General features: G+C 45.4%; 1 protein-coding gene across 1 annotated transcript in view; it reads left to right on the plus strand.

Moving 5' to 3' along the window:
* olfml2a (olfactomedin like 2A) overlaps positions 1 to 1,910 on the plus strand; it is a 29,315-nt gene extending 27,405 nt beyond the window's left edge. The window contains exon 9 of the mRNA XM_062960738.1: positions 594 to 1,910. Within this exon, the coding sequence (XP_062816808.1) occupies positions 594 to 1,195 (602 nt within the window). The 3' untranslated portion in view covers positions 1,196 to 1,910. The remainder of the gene's footprint in view (positions 1 to 593) is intronic.
* Positions 1,911 to 20,303: the final 18,393 nt, after the last annotated feature.

Genomic DNA, 20,303 nt, shown 5'->3' on the forward strand with positions numbered 1-20,303 from the left:
AAATATGTTACTGTTTTGTGGTATTGTAGTGAAATGTTTAATCTATTGTGGCTGTGGAAGTGTGTATTCCTTCCGGCAAGCATTCCAGCAGTCAAGAGGTTAATTACAGCAAGCCCTGATTGATTGCTAGAAGGGCAAAGGACTAAGACTTCCGTTTGTGCTAAATGATAGGAAGATATGCCACAGACTGGAATGCAGGGGAGGTGCTTCAGTTCACTGATAACTCAGAGAGAGACGGAGAAGCTCCATGATTTGATCTTCCGGAGGCAAGATGTGTCCAGACAGCTTTGGTTGTTAGCATTGTAAATATAAGTGTAAATAAAGTCTTTAGTGCCGCTGGGTTCAGCAGATAAGATCGACAGTGCTGTCGTTCTTTGTCAGTGCCACTTTCGCTGTTGCAAAGTGGTCTGACGGATGAGCAGAAGGTGAGACCTGACTCATCAATCAGTCAGGACGCTGGTTCCCTGACAGTCAGGTTATGGGCCCAGCAATATTCTGAATATTCCTAAAACAATATGCATGTATCACTTTCTGGAGGGTGTTACTAAGAGAGAGGATAACTGCATGTGTGATGCCAGTCTCTTTTGCCTCAGGGCGGTGGAGCAACCTGTACAAGCTGCCCTACAACTGGATCGGGACTGGTCACGTCGTGTTCCAAGGTGCCTTCTACTACAACCGGGCCTTCACCAAGAACATCATCAAGTACGACCTGCGGCAGCGCTTTGTGGCAGCCTGGTCCATGCTGCACGACGTGGTGTACGTGGACACCACCCCGTGGAAGTGGCGAGGCCATTCTGACATCGACTTCGCCGTGGACGAGAGCGGCTTGTGGGTCATCTACCCTGCGGCGGATTACGATTACACCCAGCAGGAAGTCATTGTGGTGAGCAAGCTGGACCCGGGAGACCTTTCGGTCCGCAAGGAGTCCACCTGGAAGACGGGCCTGAAGCGCAACTCCTACGGGAACTGCTTCATCATCTGTGGGATCCTTTACGCCGTGGACGAGTACAACACCAAGGAAGGCCAGGTGGTCTACGCCTACGACACGCACACGGACACCGAGGCCAACCCCAAGCTCCCGTTCATCAACGAGTTTGCCTTCACCACGCAGATAGACTACAACCCGAAGGAGAAGGTCCTCTATGCTTGGGACAATGGCCACCAGGTCACCTACAGACTGCGCTTTGTGGTTTGAGAGTCCCGCCCTCCAGCGTGGTTCGTGTGCGGGTGTCCCAGATGAAGAAAGAGCCCTGGGTCCTTGTGATGGACCAAACCAAGACCAGTCCATGGGTTGTAGAGTTGGGTATGGCTTAAGGCTGGCCATTGTTTTCCAGACAAATAAGCTTCCATAGGGTGGCCCACTGTGTTGAAGAGCTTCCAAGGTGTTGGAGAAGAGGAAGAACTGGAGGACAGGAAGTATCTCATATTAGTCTCCCTCGCCCCATTACGCCTCTCACCTTCTTCTTCTTCAAAGGTGTCCTGCTAGAGTGTGTGTGTATATATATAAATATATATATGTATATGTAAGTAAGTCGTGCTGATCCGTGAGACAAAATTCCGAGTTGAGTCATATCTTTATTAGAACCAAACCAAATGGAGCAGAGTTGTGCAAGTTTTTCAGTTTCCCAGAGCTCAGGGTAGGGTTTTCTTTCTGTTTCTGCCTTCTCTGGGCAACTCAAAATCTTGCACACTACGGCTGCATTTTGGCTGGTCCTAAATGACAGAATGGGTTTTTGTTTTTCTGCTAAAGTGTGTTGCTTTCCACTTCTTAATGGGAGAACGACGCCGGCGGTGAGGTGAAGAAACAGAGTTGTGTGTTGGTTTATATGTTTGTGTGTGCATGAACGATGGATTCCACGGGCTGGATGCCTGAAAGCCAGAATAAAGGCCAGTCCTTGCTTTAAGCCACACTTTGCCCAGAGCGTTTTAAACTGCAGTGATGTAGTGTGGTCCAACTCCATGATGGTGGTGGTGGTGATGGTGATGGTAGTGATGGGGATGATGGTGATGGTGGTGGTGATAATGGTGGTGATGGTGATGAGTGAGACTTCTCTCATTGCATCCCTCTCGTCCTGATCACGGGATGGGTGTCGGGTTCTCTTCTGCCAGTTGTGCTGTGGATCAGTCTTCCACCAGAAAAAGCACCAAGACACACGCTGGTAGATTCCAACAGGTTTTATTGTACAGAATACCAGAACCTTCTCTTTGGCCCATTTATATAGGGGCTGTCACAAAAAGCACCAAAACACACGCTGGTAGATTCCAACAGGTTTTATTGTACAGAATACCAGAACCTTCTCCTTGGCCCATTTATATAGGGGCTGTCACAAAAAGCATCAAAACACACGCTGGTAGATTCCAACAGGTTTTATTGTACAGAATACCAGAACCTTCTCCTTGGCCCATTTATATAGGGGCTCTCACAAAAAGCACCAAGACACACGCGGGTAGGTTCCAACAGGTTTTATTGTACAGAATACCAGAACCTTCTCCTTGGCCCATTTATATAGGGGCTCTCACAAAAAGCACCAAGACACACGCTGGTAGATTCCAACAGGTTTTATTGTACAGAATACCAGAACCTTCTCTTTGGCCCATTTATATAGGGGCTCTCACAAAAAGCACCAAGACACACGCGGGTAGATTCCAACAGGTTTTATTGTACAGAATACCAGAACCTTCTCTTTGGCCCATTTATATAGGGGCTCTCACAAAAAGCACCAAGACACACGCTGGTAGGTTCCAACAGGTTTTATTGTACAGAATACCAGAACCTTCTATTTGGCCCATTTATATAGGGGCTCTCACAAAAAGCACCACGACACATGCTGGTAGATTCCAACAGGTCTTATTGTACAGAATACCAGAACCTTCTCTTTGGCCCATTTATATAGGGGCTCTCACATACCAGAGGGTCATTGAGGTTTTATGGCTGGCATCTGTTCTTTGTCAGCAGACCGGAGATGTCAAAGATTGGAGATCATGACAGTGGGTTGCACATTGCGCCATGCAGATCCCAACGCTGACATCCATATCCAGACTATTGTGCTCATCAAGCTGCTGCTTTCCTTTGTCTCTCCTTGGACAAGCCATGCTGAATCAATGCTCAAAGCAATACGAGTGCATTGCACCTCTTTCTACCAATTCTCCATCCCATGTTTGGGAAGCCTCTTTCACCCATCAGGCCACAGTCTATTTCAGTGACGTCTTCTTCTGCTACTGGTGGGTCTTGAGGACACTCTGGTTGTGTTTCCCAAGACGCCTTCTCCTTTTATTCCTCCGTATCCTCCTCGCACCGTTTTCTGCATCTTTAGTTCATTCCACAGTAACGTAACATCTCAATATCTATCCAAAGGGCAGCTGCAGTCAGTTGAAACGTATCTCGATTATGTAAAGCTTTTCCAGATGACTTACGCCACTCTTTTTCTTTTGGAAAACAAATATTTTTCACAGCCCCCTTGAGAAGTGGGAGGGGAGGAAATGACTTGGAAGCACGAAGAAATGCTTCCAAAATAACCCAAAAAAGCTTCAGCAGTTAAGTCCCTATTTGGAGTGGCTTCCTGTTGCAATAATCCTCCCTTCTACACAACAAGGACAGGAGCTCTCTCCGTTATCAGAATAGCTGTGTAATGCAAGTTATAATATTATAATAATAAAACTTTATTTATATCCCACCACCATCTCCCAGAGGGACTCGGGGCGGCTCTTAAAACACACAAAATACAACAAGTGCAAAACAAAACATAGGCAACAAACAGTCAACATCATAAAGGATTGCAAAGTGTGGAAAGAAGAGTTGCGTACAAAGCGTGTCCAAGTTCCTGTTTGGGATGGACTCCCAGATTCTCATTGTGTACCCTTGCCTACCTAGAACCTGTCCTCATTGCCTACCTAGAACCTGACCTCATTGCCTACCTAGAACCCTTTTGCTGCTGACCTAGGACCCTGTCTCATTGCCTACCTAGAACCCATTCTTGTTGCCTACTTAGAACCCTTTCTCATTGCCTACATAGGACCCTGTCTCATTGCCTACCTAGAACCCTGTCTCGTTGCCTACCTAGAACCCTGTCTCGTTGCCTACCTAGAACCCTGTCTCGTTGCCTACCTAGAACCCTGTCTCATTGCCTACCTAGAACCCTGTCTCATTGCCTACCTAGAACCCTGTCTCGTTGCCTACCTAGACCCCTTTCTCATTGCCTACCTAGAACCCTGTCTCATTGCCTACCTAGAACCCTGTCTCGTTGCCTACCTAGACCCCTTTCTCATTGCCTACCTAGAACCCTGTCTCATTGCCTACCTAGAACCCTGTCTCATTGCCTACCTAGACCCCTGTCTCGTTGCCTACCTAGACCCCTTTCTCATTGCCTACCTAGAACCCTGTCTCATTGCCTACCTAGAACCCTGTCTCGTTGCCTACCTAGACCCCTTTCTCATTGCCTACCTAGAACCCTGTCTCATTGCCTACCTAGAACCCTGTCGCATTGTCTACCTAGAACCCTGTCTCGTTGCCTACCTAGACCCCTTTCTCATTGCCTACCTAGAACCCTGTCTCATTGCCTACCTAGACCCCTGTCTCATTGCCTACCTAGAACCCTGTCTCATTGCCTACCTAGACCCCTTTCTCATTGCCTACCTAGAACCCTGTCTCGTTGCCTACCTAGAACCCTGTCTCGCCTACCTAGACCCCTTTCTTGTTGCCTAACTAGAACCCATTCTCGTTGCCTACTTAGAACCCTTTTCTTGTTGCCTACCTAGAACCCTTTCCCATTGCCTACCTAGAACCCTGTCTCATTGCCTACCTAGACCCCTTTCTCATTGCCTAACTAGAACCCATTCTCGTTGCCTACTTAGAACCCATTCTCGTTGCCTACTTAGAACCCATTCTCGTTGCCTACTTAGAACCCATTCTCGTTGCCTACTTAGAACCCTTTCCTTGTTGCCTACCTAGAACCCTTTCCCATTGCCTACCTAGAACCCTTTCTCATTGCCTACCTAGAACCCTTTCTCATTGCCTACCTAGAACACTTTCTCATTGCCTACCTAGAACCCTGTCTCATTGCCTACCTAGAACCCTGTCTCATTGCCTACCTAGACTCCTGTCTCGTTGCCTACCTAGACCCCTGTCTCATTGCCTACCTAGAACCCTGTCTCGTTGCCTACCTACAACCCTGTCTTGCCTACCTACAACCCTGTCTTGTTGCCTACCTAGAACCCTGTCTTGTTGCCTACCTAGAACCCTGCCTCGCCTACCTAGAACCCTGTCTCGCCTACCTAGAACCCTGTCTCATTGCCTACCTAGACTCCTGTCTCGTTGCCTACCTAGACCCCTGTCTCATTGCCTACCTAGAACCCTGTCTCGTTGCCTACTTAGAACCCTGTCTCGCCTACCTAGACCCCTGTCTCGTTGCCTACCTAGAACCCTGTCTCGTTGCCTACCTACAACCCTGTCTTGCCTACCTACAACCCTGTCTTGTTGCCTACCTAGAACCCTGTCTTGTTGCCTACCTAGAACCCTGCCTCGCCTACCTAGAACCCTGTCTCGCCTACCTAGAACACTTTCTCGTTGCCTACCTAGAACCCTTCCGTGTTGCCTGCCTAAAACCCTTTCTCGTTGCCTGCCTAGAACCTTTCTCAGTGCCTACCTAGAACCCTGTCTTGTTGCCTACCTAGAACCCTGCCTCGCCTACCTAGAACCCTGCCTCGCCTACCTAGAACACTTTCTCGTTGCCTACCTAGAACCCTTCCGTGTTGCCTGCCTAAAACCCTTTCTCGTTGCCTGCCTAGAACCTTTCTCAGTGCCTACCTAGAACCCTGCCTTGTTGCCTACATAGACCCCTTTGTTGTTACCTACCTAGAATCCTGTCTCATTGCCTACCTAGAACCTTTCCCATTGCTTACCTAGAACCCTGTCTCATTGCCTACCTAGAACCCTTTAAGAGTTCACCTTTGAGAGCAAAGGGAGGCAGAAACCCATCACTGGTGTTAAAGAAAAATCCTCCTATTGACACAATGGCATTTCTGCTTGGAATCGGAGCAAGGGATCTCTTTGTGTATGTGCTTCTTTCTCTCTCTCTCTCTCTCCACCCTTTTCCCCCAGGGGAAGAAAATGAATGCTGGACTTTGGCATGGAGACAATGTTGGGTTGTGTAAATGTATGGGAATTTGGCACTGCTCGCAGCTTAATGCCGGGGCTGGGCGCAAAGCTAAATGATACCCCGCAGAGAGAACGCAGCCAGAGGATTTGATATGATACAGCTGGATCGACTGCCTGGGGAGGGTCCGCGGGTGGTCGGCTCTGTCGGAGACAATGCCTGCCTCGTGTTCCTGCCCCTCTTCTCCCTCCTCAAAGCATTCTCACATGTTCGGTCAAGCTAACGGTCAAGCTGTGTCTTGAATGTCTGGTCTGCTCATCATGCTGAGTGCCTTCCAAGCTGTTTCTGGCCTACGCTATTTCCAAGCCGAACATAACCTGAACTCCAAGGTGGGCCGCTTGTCAAGAACTTTGGACTTCTCCCACAATCCGGAGTCATAGTCAAGTCATGCCAGACTAATCTGATCTCTTTTTTCGATAGAGTTACGAGTTGGGTCGATACAGGGAATGCTGTGGACGTAGCCTACCTGGATTTCAGTAAGGCCTTCGACAAAGTCCCCCACGACCTTCTGGCAAACAAACTAGTAAAATGTGGGCTAGACAAAACTACGGTGAGGTGGATCTGTAATTGGCTAAGCGAACGAACCCAAAGGGTGATTCTCACCAATGCGTCGTCTTCATCATGGAAAGAAGTGACAAGTGGAGTGCCATCAGCAGGGCTCCGTCCTGGGCCCGGTTCTGTTCAACATCTTTATTAACGACTTAGACGAAGGGTTAGAAGGCACGATCATCAAGTTTGCAGACGACACAAAACTGGGAGGGATAGCTAACACTCCAGAAGACAGGAGCAGAATTCAAAACGATCTTGACAGACTAGAGAGATGGGCCGAAACTCACAAAATGAAGTTCAACAGGGACAAATGCAAGATACTTCACTTCGGCAGAAAAAATGGAAATCAAAGATACAGAATGGGGGACGATGCCTGGCTTGACAGCAGTGTGTGCGAAAAAGACCTTGGAGTCCTCGTGGGGAACAAGTTAAACATGAGCCAACAATGTGATGCGGCTGCTAAAAAAGCCAATGGGATTCTGGCCTCATCAATAGGGGAATAGCGTCTAGATCCAGGGAAGTCCTGCTCCCTCTCTATTCTGCCTTGGTCAGACCACACCTGGAATCACACTGGGTCCAATTTTGGGCACCACAGTTGAAGGGAGATGTTGACAAGCTGGAAAGCGTCCAGAGGAGGGCAACTAAAATGATTAAGGGTCTGGAGAACAAGCCCTATGAGGAGCGGCTTAAAGAGCTGGGCATGTTTAGCCTGCAGAAGAGAAGGCTGAGAGGAGACATGAGAGCCATGTACAAATACATGAAGGGAAGTCATAGGGAGGAGGGAGGGAGCTTGTTTTCTGCTGCCCTGCAGACTAGGACGCAATGGAATAAGGGCTTCAAACTACAGGAAAGGAGATTCCACCTGAACCTCAGGAAGAACTTCCTCACAGTGAGAAGGGCTGTTCGACAGTGGAACTCTCTCCCCGGGGCTGTGGTGGAGGCTCCTTCCTTGGAGGCTTTTAAGCAGAGGCTGGATGGCCATCTGTCGGGGGTGCTTTGAATGCGATTTCCTGCTTCTTAGCAGGGGGTTGGACTAGATGGCCCATGTGGTCTCTTCCAACTCTACTATTCTATGATTCTAGTCCAAAATGTCTAATGAATGGAAGACGCCCATTCCCATAAGGACTAGAAACTAGTGATGTGCACGGTATTCGTTTCATCTGTTCCATTCGTCTATACATTTCATATTGTCCATCCGGATGCACGAAACAAATGATGCCATTTTCGGACGAAACAAAAGGCAACACGAAAGAGAACGCTGCACCATCATCGTTCTTACTTTCGTTTTCCTTTTGTTTTGGGCCCTGTCACAATATTGACAGAGGGCTGCTTCCCCATGACAACTGATGTGTACCAATGGGTGTTAATAATAACATTAATATTAATAACTATAGTTACTCTGGGACCCTAAGCTGGGCCTGAGAGAGGTCTGCTTCCTTGTGACATCTGATGTGTGCCAATGGGTGTTAATAATAATATTGATATTAATAACAATAGTTACTCTGGGACCCTAAGCTGGGTCTGAGAGAGGTCTGCTTCCTCATGACATCTGATGTGTACCAATGGGTGTTAATAATATTAATATTAATAGTTACTCTGGGACCCTAAGCTGGGTCTGAGAGAGATCTGCTTCCCCATGACAACTGATGTGTACCAATGAGTGTTAATAATATTATTAATATTAATAACTATAGTTACTCTGGGACCCTAAGCTGGGCCTGAGAGAGGTCTGCTTCCTCATGACATCTGATGTGTGCCAATGGGTGTTAATAATAATATTGATATTAATAACAATAGTTACTCTGGGACCCTAAGCTGGGTCTGAGAGAGGTCTGCTTCCTCATGACATCTGATGTGTACCAATGGGTGTTAATAATATTAATATTAATAGTTACTCTGGGACCCTAAGCTGAGTCTGAGAGAGATCTGCTTCCCCATGATAGCTGATGTGTACCAATGGGTGTTAATAATAATATTGATATTAATAACAATAGTTACTCTGGGACCCTAAGCTGGGCCTGAGAGAAGAGTGCTTCCCCATGACAGCAGATGTATGCCAATGGGTGTTAATAATAATAATAACAATAGTTACTCTGGGACCCTAAGCTGGGCTTGAGAGAGGTCTGCTTCCTTGTGACATCTGATGTGTGCCAATGGGTGTTAATAGTAATATTAATATTAATAACAATCGTTACTCTGGGACCCTAAGCTGGGCTTGAGAGAGGTCTGCTTCCTCGTGACATCTGATGTGTGCCAATGGGTGTTAATAGTAATATTAATATTAATATTAATAACTATAGTTACTCTGGGACCCTAAGCTAGGCTTGAGAGAGGTCTGCTTCCTCATGACATCTGATGTATGCCAATGGGTGTTAATAATAATAATAATAATAATAATAATAATAATAATAATAACAACAACAACAACAACAACAACAACAACAACAGTTACTCTGGGACCCTAAGCTGGGTCTGAGAGAGGTCTGCTTCCTTGCGACATCTGATATGTACCAATGGTTATTAATAATATTAATATTAATAGTTACTCTGGGACCCTAAGCTGGGCCTGAGAGAGGTCTGCTTCCCCATTACAGCTGGAAGGCCCAGGTTTGCCCATGCCTGTACTAGGGTATGTTAGACTAAAACTCCTATGTTCCTTGTCCAATGTGATGGTAGGCCATTTGAACTGAATTGAGGGCCGTTTGAGTTGCCCATCCCATCATCCCCTCTGGCGGCAGTCAAATCCTGTGCCCTCCAGAAGAAGAAAGAGCAAAGGTCTTGGTCAAGATGAGCTCATTCCTTCCAAGGAGTCTTGGGTTGACTCCCGAACCATGGAAAGCAGGAGGGACGGGCTTGGCCTCTGCCCCCGGGCACCACGCTCCACAGCAGCCCTTTTGTTGCCTCGGCCGCCAGTGGTGCCGGAGGGGGGTGCTGGTGGCCTTTTGTGCCTGGCACACAATCGGGCCCTTCTCTTTCCTGGGACACGGGATTGTTGGAGTCGGAAGAATGTGTCCACTCCACCTACGTGTCTGGCCAGACCCTTCGGACGAGGACTTAGAGCAACAGACGAGGAAACCTGGGGTGTCTAGACCAGAAAAAACTTGACCTGATCGCTCTCTTGGTCTTCAATGTATCACATGACTAATTATTATTATTATTATTATTATTATTATTATTAATAATAATAATAATAATAATAATATATTTAATAATCTATATATATAAAAGAGTGATGGCATCACGGCAACCCACAAAACAACAAAACTACAGGCCCCCCAACCTCGAAATTTGACAACACAACCCATCATCCACGCCTCTAGGTTGATACAACAAAAAGAAAAGAAAAATAAAGTCCTAATTAGAGAGAGAGGAATAATTGCTTTTATCCAATTGCTGCCAGTTAGAAGGCTAAGCTCCTCCAACTTGGTCTCCTAGCAACCCAATAAAAAATAATAAAAAACACTAAAAAAAATTGATACAATAAAATACTATAATAACAGAAAATAACTAAAAATAATACAAGAAAATAATAAAATATAATAAATAAAAATATAACTTACAATAAAATTAATAAAAAAGCAAATAACGTCAAATAAAAATTACACAACAATTTTTAACCAATACCACCACCACTTTGCCACAGCAACGCGTGGCCGGGCATAGCTAGTATTAAATATAATAATTACCGTATATACTCGAATATAAGCCGACCCAAATATAAGCCGAGGCATCTAATTTTACCACAAAAAAAACTGGGAAATCATTGACTCCAGTATAAGCCGAGGGTGGGAAATTTCAGAAATAAAAATAGATACCAATAAAATTACATGAATTGAGGCATCAGTAGATTAAATGTTTTTGAATATTTACATCAAGCTCAAATTTAAGATAAGACTGTCCAACTCTGATCAAATCATGATTCTCATCTTCTTCGATGTCAATGTGCTTATGGATCCTTTTAATAATAATAGAGTAAAATGATACACATAATAATAATAAATACAGGAAAATAATACATGTAATAATAAATAGAGTAGAATAATAAATGTAATAATAATATCAGAGTGAAATAATAAATGTATTAGTAATAATAAAAATAGAGTAAAATAAATGTAATAGTGGCAACAATAATAGAGTAAAATAATAAATGTAATAATAACAATAATAATAGAGAAAAATAATAAATGTACCATATATTCTCGAGTATAAGCTGACCCAAATATAAGCCAACCAGGACCCTCACCCGAGTATAAGCTGAGCAGGGCTTTTTTAGTCCTAAAAAAGGCTGAAAAACTAGGTTTATACTCGAGTATATACAGTATTACAATATTATTATTATTAATTCATTTCAATCCCGCTTTTCTCCCATGGGTGGGATTCAAAGTGGCGTACAACATATAAAATTCGTACAAATACATCCAACCGCAATAATCAGTTAAAACATCCTATCCCAATATATAAAAAACCCAATTAACATATCAAATAAAACTTACATCAAGCATCATTTAAAGATAGCCATAACTTCCGGCCACTGAAGTTATTTGTTCCTGCTTCCTGCCTATGGGAATCCTTTGTTGGGAGGTGTTAGCTGGCCCTGATTGTTTCCTGTCTGGAGTTGCCCTGTCTTCTGAGTCCAACAACGGATTCCCCCCCCCCAACCCCAGGGCAGGAAGCAGCCAGGCTTTGAAGCTACAATGCTATTTAAAGCTAATCACGCTGGTCAACTGCAATATTCGACAAAATCACCATCTGTCAGCGGCAAAAGGTCACCCTACTCCTCAGGAACCTCCTGCATGAGGTACCATCTACAAAATGGCGGCCTGAGGTAGTATCTACAAACATGGCTGCCTGAATAACCAAGTACAAAAATGGCTGCTTGAGTAACCATCTACAAAATGGCCGCCTGATGCAGTATCTACAAAAATGGCTGCTTGAGTAACCATCTACAAAATGGCCGCCTGATGCAGTATCTACAAAAATGGCTGCTTGAGTAACCATCTACAAAATGGCCGCCTGATGCAGTATCTAAAACATGGCTGCTTGAGTAACCATCTACAAAATGGCCGCCTGATGCAGTATCTACAAACATGGCTGCTTGAGTAACCATCTACAAAATGGCCGCCTGATGCAGTATCTACAAAAATGGCTGCTTGAGTAACCATCTACAAAATGGCCGCCTGATGCAGTATCTAAAACATGGCTGCTTGAGTAACCATCTACAAAATGGCCGCCTGATGCAGTATCTACAAACATGGCTGCTTGAGTAACCATCTACAAAATGGCCGCCTGATGCAGTATCTACAAACATGGCTGCTTGAGTAACCATCTACAAAATGGCCGCCTGATGCAGTATCTACAAACATGGCTGCTTGAGTAACCATCTACAAAATGGCCGCCTGATGCAGTATCTACAAACATGGCTGCTTGAGTAACCATCTACAAAATGGCCGCCTGATGCAGTATCTACAAACATGGCTGCTTGAGTAACCATCTACAAAATGGCCGCCTGATGCAGTATCTACAAAAATGGCTGCTTGAGTAACCATCTACAAAATGGCCGCCTGATGCAGTATCTAAAACATGGCTGCTTGAGTAACCATCTACAAAATGGCCGCCTGATGCAGTATCTACAAACATGGCTGCTTGAGTAACCATCTACAAAATGGCCGCCTGATGCAGTATCTACAAACATGGCTGCTTGAGTAACCATCTACAAAATGGCCGCCTGATGCAGTATCTACAAACATGGCTGCTTGAGTAACCATCTACAAAATGGCCGCCTGATGCAGTATCTACAAACATGGCTGCTTGAGTAACCATCTACAAAATGGCCGCCTGATGCAGTATCTACAAACATGGCTGCTTGAGTAACCATCTACAAAATGGCCGCCTGATGCAGTATCTACAAACATGGCTGCTTGAGTAACCATCTACAAAATGGCCGCCTGATGCAGTATCTACAAACATGGCTGCTTGAGTGTAGTGCTAAAAAATGGCTGCCCGAGAAAGAATTTATAAAATGGTTTCCTGAGATACCATCAACAAAATGGCTTCCTGAGGAACCATCTACAAAAATGGCTTCCTGAGGTATCTACAAAATGGCTGCCTGAGGTACTACCCTGTTTCCCCTAAAATAAGACATCCCCAGAAAATAAGATCTAGTAGAGGTTTTGCTGAATTGCTAAATATAAGGCCTCCCCTGAAAGTAAGACCTAGCAAAGTTTTTGTTTGGAAGCATGCCCGCCGAACAGAACACCAAAGCATGCAAGATCGGTAAATGTACATACCACAAAGTGTTGTACATGGAAATAATGGTAGTAACAAGAAATTCTTGATAGGATTCACAGTTTGTTTGGTTATGCTGATTTATGATGACATCTACTGTACAGTGTATAATAAATGTTCATTTTTTTGGTTCAACAATAAATGTGAATTCTTCTTCGTGGAAAAATAAGACATCCCCTGAAAATAAGACCTAGAGCATCTTTTGGAGCAAAAATTAATATAAGACACTGTCTTATTTTTGGGGAAACACGGTATCAACCCGAAAAGGCTACCTGAGGTACCAACCACAAAATGGCTTCCTTCTCCTTCTGTCTTTCCTTTGTAGTTGAAGCCCAAAGCACCTGGAGGGCCGAAGTTTGCCCATGCCTGCTTCAAAGCCAGATGGGCCTTGGGCGGCCTTCTTTCCCGGAATTACAAACCAGCAAACTGAGACCAGAAGAAAGAGGAAATGGATGCCCACTGTCTGAGGGGGAAAAGAGCCTTGCAGAGGCCATGTTTGAGTGACCCCAGACGGGCCAAGAACAACAAGGGTGGCATTGTGGGTGCCAAGGCCGAGCGCGCTGACTGACGGGGTGGCCAGACGGGAAGGTCAAGGCACCCACCACACCGCGGGGGAAGATGCTTGTTTGTTGCCTTCCCAACAAGGCTGGCCTCTGTGGAGGATCCTGGGCCGCCATTTCTGGGGCCAAGAAAGCCACGATCCGAAGCTGGAGTGCCATTTTGTGGTTGGTCCCTCAGGTAACTTGTTCGGGTTGATGGTTCCTCAGGCAGCCATTTTGTGGTTGGTCCCTTAGGTAACCTGTTCGGGTTGATAGTACCTCAGGCAGCCATTTTGTTGATGTTTCCTCAGGCAGCCATTTTGTGGTTGGTCCCTCAGGTAACCTGTTCGGGTTGATAGTACCTCAGGCGACCATTTTGTTGATAGTACCTCAGGCAGCCATTTTGTGGTTGGTCCCTCGGGTTTATTAGTATGGGTTGATAGTATCCCAGGCGGCCATTTTGTAGATGGTTCCTCAGGCAGTAATTTTTGTAGAGACTATGTCAAGCAGCCATTTTTGTAGATGGTTCCTTAGGCAGCCATTTTGTTGATATGTCAGGCAACCATTTTGTTGATACTAGGTCAAGGCAGCCATTTTTGTAGATACTGCATCAGGTGGCCATTTTGTAAATGGTTACTCAAGCAGCCATTTTTATAGATACTGCATCAGGCAGCCATTTTTGTACTTGGTTATTTAGGCAGCCATGTTTGTAGATACTACCTCAGGCCGCCATTTTGTAGATGGTTACTCAAGCAGCCATTTTTGTACTTGGTTATTCAGGCAGCCATGTTTGTAGATAGTACCTCAGGCAAGCATTCTGTAGAAGGTACCTCGTGCAGCCATTTTGTTTATGGTTCCTCAGGCAGCCATTTTTGTAGACAGTGCCTAAGGCAACCATTTTGTTGATACCAGGTCAAAGCAGCCATTTTTGTAGATGGTTCCTCAGGAGTAGGGTGGCCTTTTTTAGCAGACGATTTTGTCATGAATGTTGCTGTTTCTGGACAGCTTGATTAGCATTGATTAGCTTCCAAACCTGGCTGCTTCCTACCTGGGGTGGAATCTGTTATTGGACTCAGAAGACAGAGCGATTCCAGACAGGAAACAATCAGGGCCAGCTAATAGCTCTCAACAAATGATTCACCTGGGCAGGAAACAGCCAGGCTTTGAAGCTGAAAGGCTATTCAATGCTAATCAAGCTGGCCAATTACAACATGGTGTGTGGTGTTGCTTGGCCACGTATGTCCCAGTTTTCAGATGTGAAACGTTGGAGGATCCGCCACCCGGTTTCTGGTCTCGTCTCATGAGGTGGAAACGGTGCTCCATACAGTCATGCCTGTGGCCACATGACTTCAGAGGTGTCTACGGACATGGAAACGTGAGTAGATTGATAGGTACTGCTCCGACGGGAAAGTAACAATGCTCCATACAGTCATGCCAGTGGCCACATGACCTTATAGGAGTTTATGGACATGGGAATGTTAGTAGATGAATAGTTACTGTTCTGGCAGGAAAGTAATGGTGCTGCATGCAATCATGCCAGTGGCCACATGACCTTGGAGGTGTTTACAGACCAGGGAATGTGAGTAGATCAATAGATACTGCTCCGATGGGAAAGTAACAATGCTCCATACAGTCATGCCAGTGGCCACATGACCTTATAGGCGTTTACGGACATGGGAATGTTAGTAGATGAATAGTTACTGTTCTGGCAGGAAAGTAATGGTGCTGCATGCAGTAATGCCAGTGGCCACATGACTTCGGAGGTGTCTACGGACATGGGAACATGAGTAGATCAATAGGTACTGCTCCGGCGGGAATTTAACAGTGCTCCATGCAGTCATGCCCGTGGCCTCTTTGGGCTCCGTCTGCGCATGGCCATTGTTGCGCCAGGAGGAGACTCCAAAGCGGCCGAGGCAAAGCCAGCCCGGCCAGTGCAGACTTGTTTATTTTCCCCTCTGTAACTGAAGATGTTCCTGGGTATTAATCCCCGCTTCCCGGGGGAAATGCCGCTTCCATAAATAAACACAGAGAAAAGGAGAGAATGGGAAACAGATGTTGGCAGAAGGCTGGCGGCTTCCAATGCTCCTTGAGGACCGCCTTCCGAGGGTGGTGGGAAGCGGGTCCTCCGACATCTCATAAGTGGCATCCGCTTGCCCGATTGGCCCCTCTCCGATGTGATGAAGTCCCGTTGTTATCTGAAAAGTTGCATCGCAGCATTAGGAGGTGGCAGTGATTTGGATAAGTTCACAGGTAACCTCAAAGATGTTCTTCTCTCCATCGCTGGTGCTCGAGCGAGACCCACTTGCCGGCCCAGCCTGCTTCCGTACATCTTGTCCTTTGCCTCGGGCAGCAAAAGGTCCTGGACTGGATCTGCTTACGATCCAACGGCATGTGCTCCGTGGCAGCAGCCGTCCACGTCCATTCTGTCAGAGTAATTTACATAGCACAGCAGTAGATGGATGGAGTCAGTGGAATGGAGAACGAAGAGACAGCAGAACAAAACTGAACTGATGTAATCAATAATGCACAAAAACTTGTGTCTGGACACTCCCCAGTTCCAGCCACACATCAAGGTCATCACAGCTTCTTAGTAATTAACCCTTTACATAGTACACTCTGGATGATGCAATCAGTATGCAATACAAACCAAGACACAAATTGCATTTAAACACTATCCATACACAAATCCCACATTAACACCTTCTTCGTGTCCAAATCCCCACTAGAGACAAGAGATGGGCTCCCATCCCTCCTTGAGCCCAGATAAAGCCGACTTTGTTTGCTTTCTGCGCAAGGGAGACTCCGTTCCCCACTTTTAGCCCAGAAGGCAGCAATGTGACTCCGGGATCATGGGAACGCCGCTTCTCCCTTTGGGACTTGGCCAGTGCAGAAATGCCGGAGTGGATCCCACGTCCATGTCAGCCTCACTGTGTGGGAATCGCTGGGGGAAAACAGAATAAATCCCACACTTGGGATTCCCAGGTCAGAGCAGTGACCAAGCTGGAGACGCTCTATGGTTGTGTGCACATGCGCTCCAGCATTGCACCACTGGAAGCGGGGACAGGTAAGGCCACGCAACACCGTAAGGCAGTAAAAGACTCACACCAGGCAGAGGAATTGAAAAAACAAAAGAACTTTACTCTTGCTTGTTGAGTTGAGATATAAAACAGTTCTGCAATCGTACAATGTCCATGTAGTTGCATAAGATCAATAACATCAGCATTCTATTTACAGCATAGCATATTCAAACTGCTACTTGACCGTAGCTAGAGAGCTTCTCCATTTCTGTGCTCTCCCCGCAAGCTCAGATTACCAACTGACAAACCCAGCCATCTGCCAGCAAACCGATACATTGTTTGAGGCATGGCTTGCAAGCAACTTTGCAAGGATTTCTTTACACACACACACATAGCAATTTGGCGCAATAAAGATGACAAATGGGGAGAGATGCGGAAGCGAGGAGAGGCTGCAGTGGTTTGCTTTTGCCTGAGCCAAGTGGCAAGGACAAGGATCCTCCCAGTTGAGTTATTTTCGCCTGAATGAAGTCCAGTTTTGTCCGACTCTGGGGACTGCTGCTCATCTCCATTTCTAAGCCAAAGAGCCAGCATTGTCCGTAGACACCTCCAAGGTCATGACTGCATGAAATGCCGTTACCTTCCCGCCGGAGTAGTACCTATTGATCTACTCACATTGGCATGTTTTTGAATTGCTAGCTTGGCAGAAGCTGGGGCTAACAGCGGGAGCTCATGCTGCTCCCCGGATTCGAACCAGTGACCTTTTGGTCCACAAGTTCAGCAGCTCAGCACTTTAACACACTGTGCCACTGGGGTCCTGTTGAGTTAACTGAGTACAAATAATGTTTGCACTTTGTGGTCCGTTTCCAGTTCTCAGGCATAGACTGAGGACGAAGAGGGAAAGGAGGAGGAGGAGGAGATTGAAACGGGGAGATAATAATAATAATAATAATAATAATAATAATAATAATAATAATAATAATAACTTTATTTTTATACCCCGCCTCTATCTCCCCAAAGGGGACTCAGGGCGGCTTACATGGGGCCAAGCCCGAATAAAAACAGTAGCAGTATAAAACACAGCAATAGACAAAAACATGCACAATTAAAAAATTTTTTAAAACATTAGCCAATAAAAACAAGAACTAATAAAAACATGGATTAAAACGGAGAGATTGTAAAAGTAGACTGGGTAAGGAGATGTTAAAAGCATATGGGGAAGTGTGTTGTCGAAGGCTTTCATGGCCGGGATCACAGGGTTGTTGTATGTTTTCCGGGCTGCCTGGCCATGTTCCAGAAGCATTCTCTCCTGACATTTCGCCCACATCTATGGCAGGCATCCTCAGAGCTTGTGAGGCATGGAGAAACTCAGCAAGGAAGGTTTATATACAGTAGAGTCTCACGTATCCAAGCTAAACGGGCCGGCAGAAGCTTGGATAAGCGAATACCTTGGATAATAAGGAGGGATTAAGGAAAAGCCTATTAAACATCAAATTAGGTTATGATTTTACAAATTAAGCACAAAAACATCATGTTATACAACAAATTTGACAGAAAAAGTAGTTCAATAGGCAGTCATGTTATGTTGTAATTACTGTACAGTAGAGTCTCACTTATCCAACACTCGCTTATCCAACGTTCTGGATTATCCAACGCATTTTTATAGTCAATGTTTTAATTATATCGTGATATTTTGGTGCTAAATTCATAAATACAGTAATTACAACATAGCATTACTCCGTATTGAACTACTTTTTCTGCCAAATTTGTTGTCTAACATGATGTTTTGGTGATTCATTTGTAAAATCATAACCTATTTTCATGTTTAATAGGCTTTTTCTTAATCTCTCCTTATTATCCAACATATTCGCTTATCCAACGTTATGCCGGCCCGTTTAGCTTGGATAAGTGAGACTCTACTGTATTTACGAATTTAGCACAAAAGTATCACGATATATTGAAAACATTGACTACAAAAATGGCTTGGATTATCCAGAAGCTTGGATAAGCGAGGCTTGGATAAGTGAGACTCTACTGTATATCTGTGGAAAGTCCAGAGAGACTTCATGTCAGACTACAGAGAAGCCACTGAAATCCATAAGCATGTGGACAATTTCAACAGAAAGGAGGAAACCATGAAAATGAACAAAATCTGGTTACCAGTATTAAATCAGAACAGTAAATAAGAAGCAACACTCTGAAAACAGAGGAATTCCAGACATGGGAACCAAAGGCAGTTAACGACTCTGAACAAAGGATGCCCTCAGGCAGGAGAAGCCAGCTATTCAATGCTAATCAAGGTGATTAACTAAAACATTCACACTGGCCTCCAACTGACAAAGAGTCCTTCTCTCTGGACTTTCCACAGATATATATGAACCTTCCTTGCTTAGTTTCTCCATACCTCACAACCTCTGAGGATGGCTGCCATAGATGTGGGCAAAACATCAGGAGAGAATGCTTCTGGAACATGGCCAGACAGCCTGGAAAACATACAACAAGTAGGATGGATCAAGGATCAGTCAGGACAGGGGTTTGATCCAATCCAAGAGCCCCTTCTTCTCCCGCACATCACATAAGGCTTTGAAACAAATCCCAGAAATGTGTTGTCGAAGGCTTTCATGGCCAGAATCACAGGGTTGTTGTATGTCTTTCGGGCTGTGTGTCTTTTCTTGTATGTCTTTTCGGGCTGTATCCATACCTCACAACCTCTGAGGATGCCTGCCATAGATGTGGGCGAAACGTCAGGAGAGAATGCTTCTGGAACATGGCCACACAGCCCGAAAGACATACAACAACCCTGAAATCCCAGAAAACCCTCTCTTGCTCCAATAAAATCAAGGGGAAGTAGCATGCTTATTTGCATCACAAATCCCTCTGTGCCTCCCCCTTCTGCATGCCTTCTTCAAAGACGCAAATACTCCTGACAGTTCCGGTCATTCGAGAGGGATGGACGCCGGCCAATACCGCTTGACGGAGAGAGAGGCCGCATCCTTCGCCCCGGGATGCCCGCCTGCCCGCCGGCCGGCCATTCCTTCTCTCGTCTCTCCCCCTCCATCATCTGTTTTGCTTCACGGGGATTTTCACCAGCCCAACTGGAGGATTCTTTCGCCATGCGCAGGCAGAAAAGGCCTTTTATGCATGTGTCCCTCCATGCCAACAACACCCCCTGAACTTGGCACAGCGAGAAACTCCCTCCTCTGCACTTGGGTCTGCAAAAGTTGAGAAAACTCACTTTGGAGAATGGGGGGTGAGCAGGGGCGGTTCAACCGCCAGGCCAACTAGGCAGTTGCCTGTGGCGCCATTGTATTGGGGGCGCCATCGAGGCAACTCCTGTCTCCTGCAGCCTGCTTTTTCTGTTGATTTGTTGTAAAACATGATGTTTGAGTGCTCAATTTGTAAAATCATAATGTAATTTGATGTTTAATATGCTTTTCCTTAATCCCTCCTTATTATCCAACATTTTCGCATATCCAATGCTTTTATTTTTCAGTGATTGGTTGGGGGTGGGTGCCAAAATTCTGTTCGCCTACACTTGAAAAATACCTAGGGGTGAGGGAGAGGCTTCATCCTGAGCCAAGCCATGGGTCTATGCCAGGGGTCCTCAAACTTTTAAAACAGAGGGTCAGTCCACAATCCTTCGAACAAATTCCTATGCACACTGCACATATCTTATTTGTAGTACAAAACAACAACAATAACAATGAAAGAACAATACAATATTTAAAAATGAAAACAATTTTAACCAACATAAACCTATCAGG

Source organism: Anolis carolinensis, unplaced genomic scaffold (assembly GCF_035594765.1).
Source record: "Anolis carolinensis isolate JA03-04 unplaced genomic scaffold, rAnoCar3.1.pri scaffold_7, whole genome shotgun sequence".
In the NCBI taxonomy this organism is placed as follows: domain Eukaryota; kingdom Metazoa; phylum Chordata; class Lepidosauria; order Squamata; family Dactyloidae; genus Anolis; species Anolis carolinensis.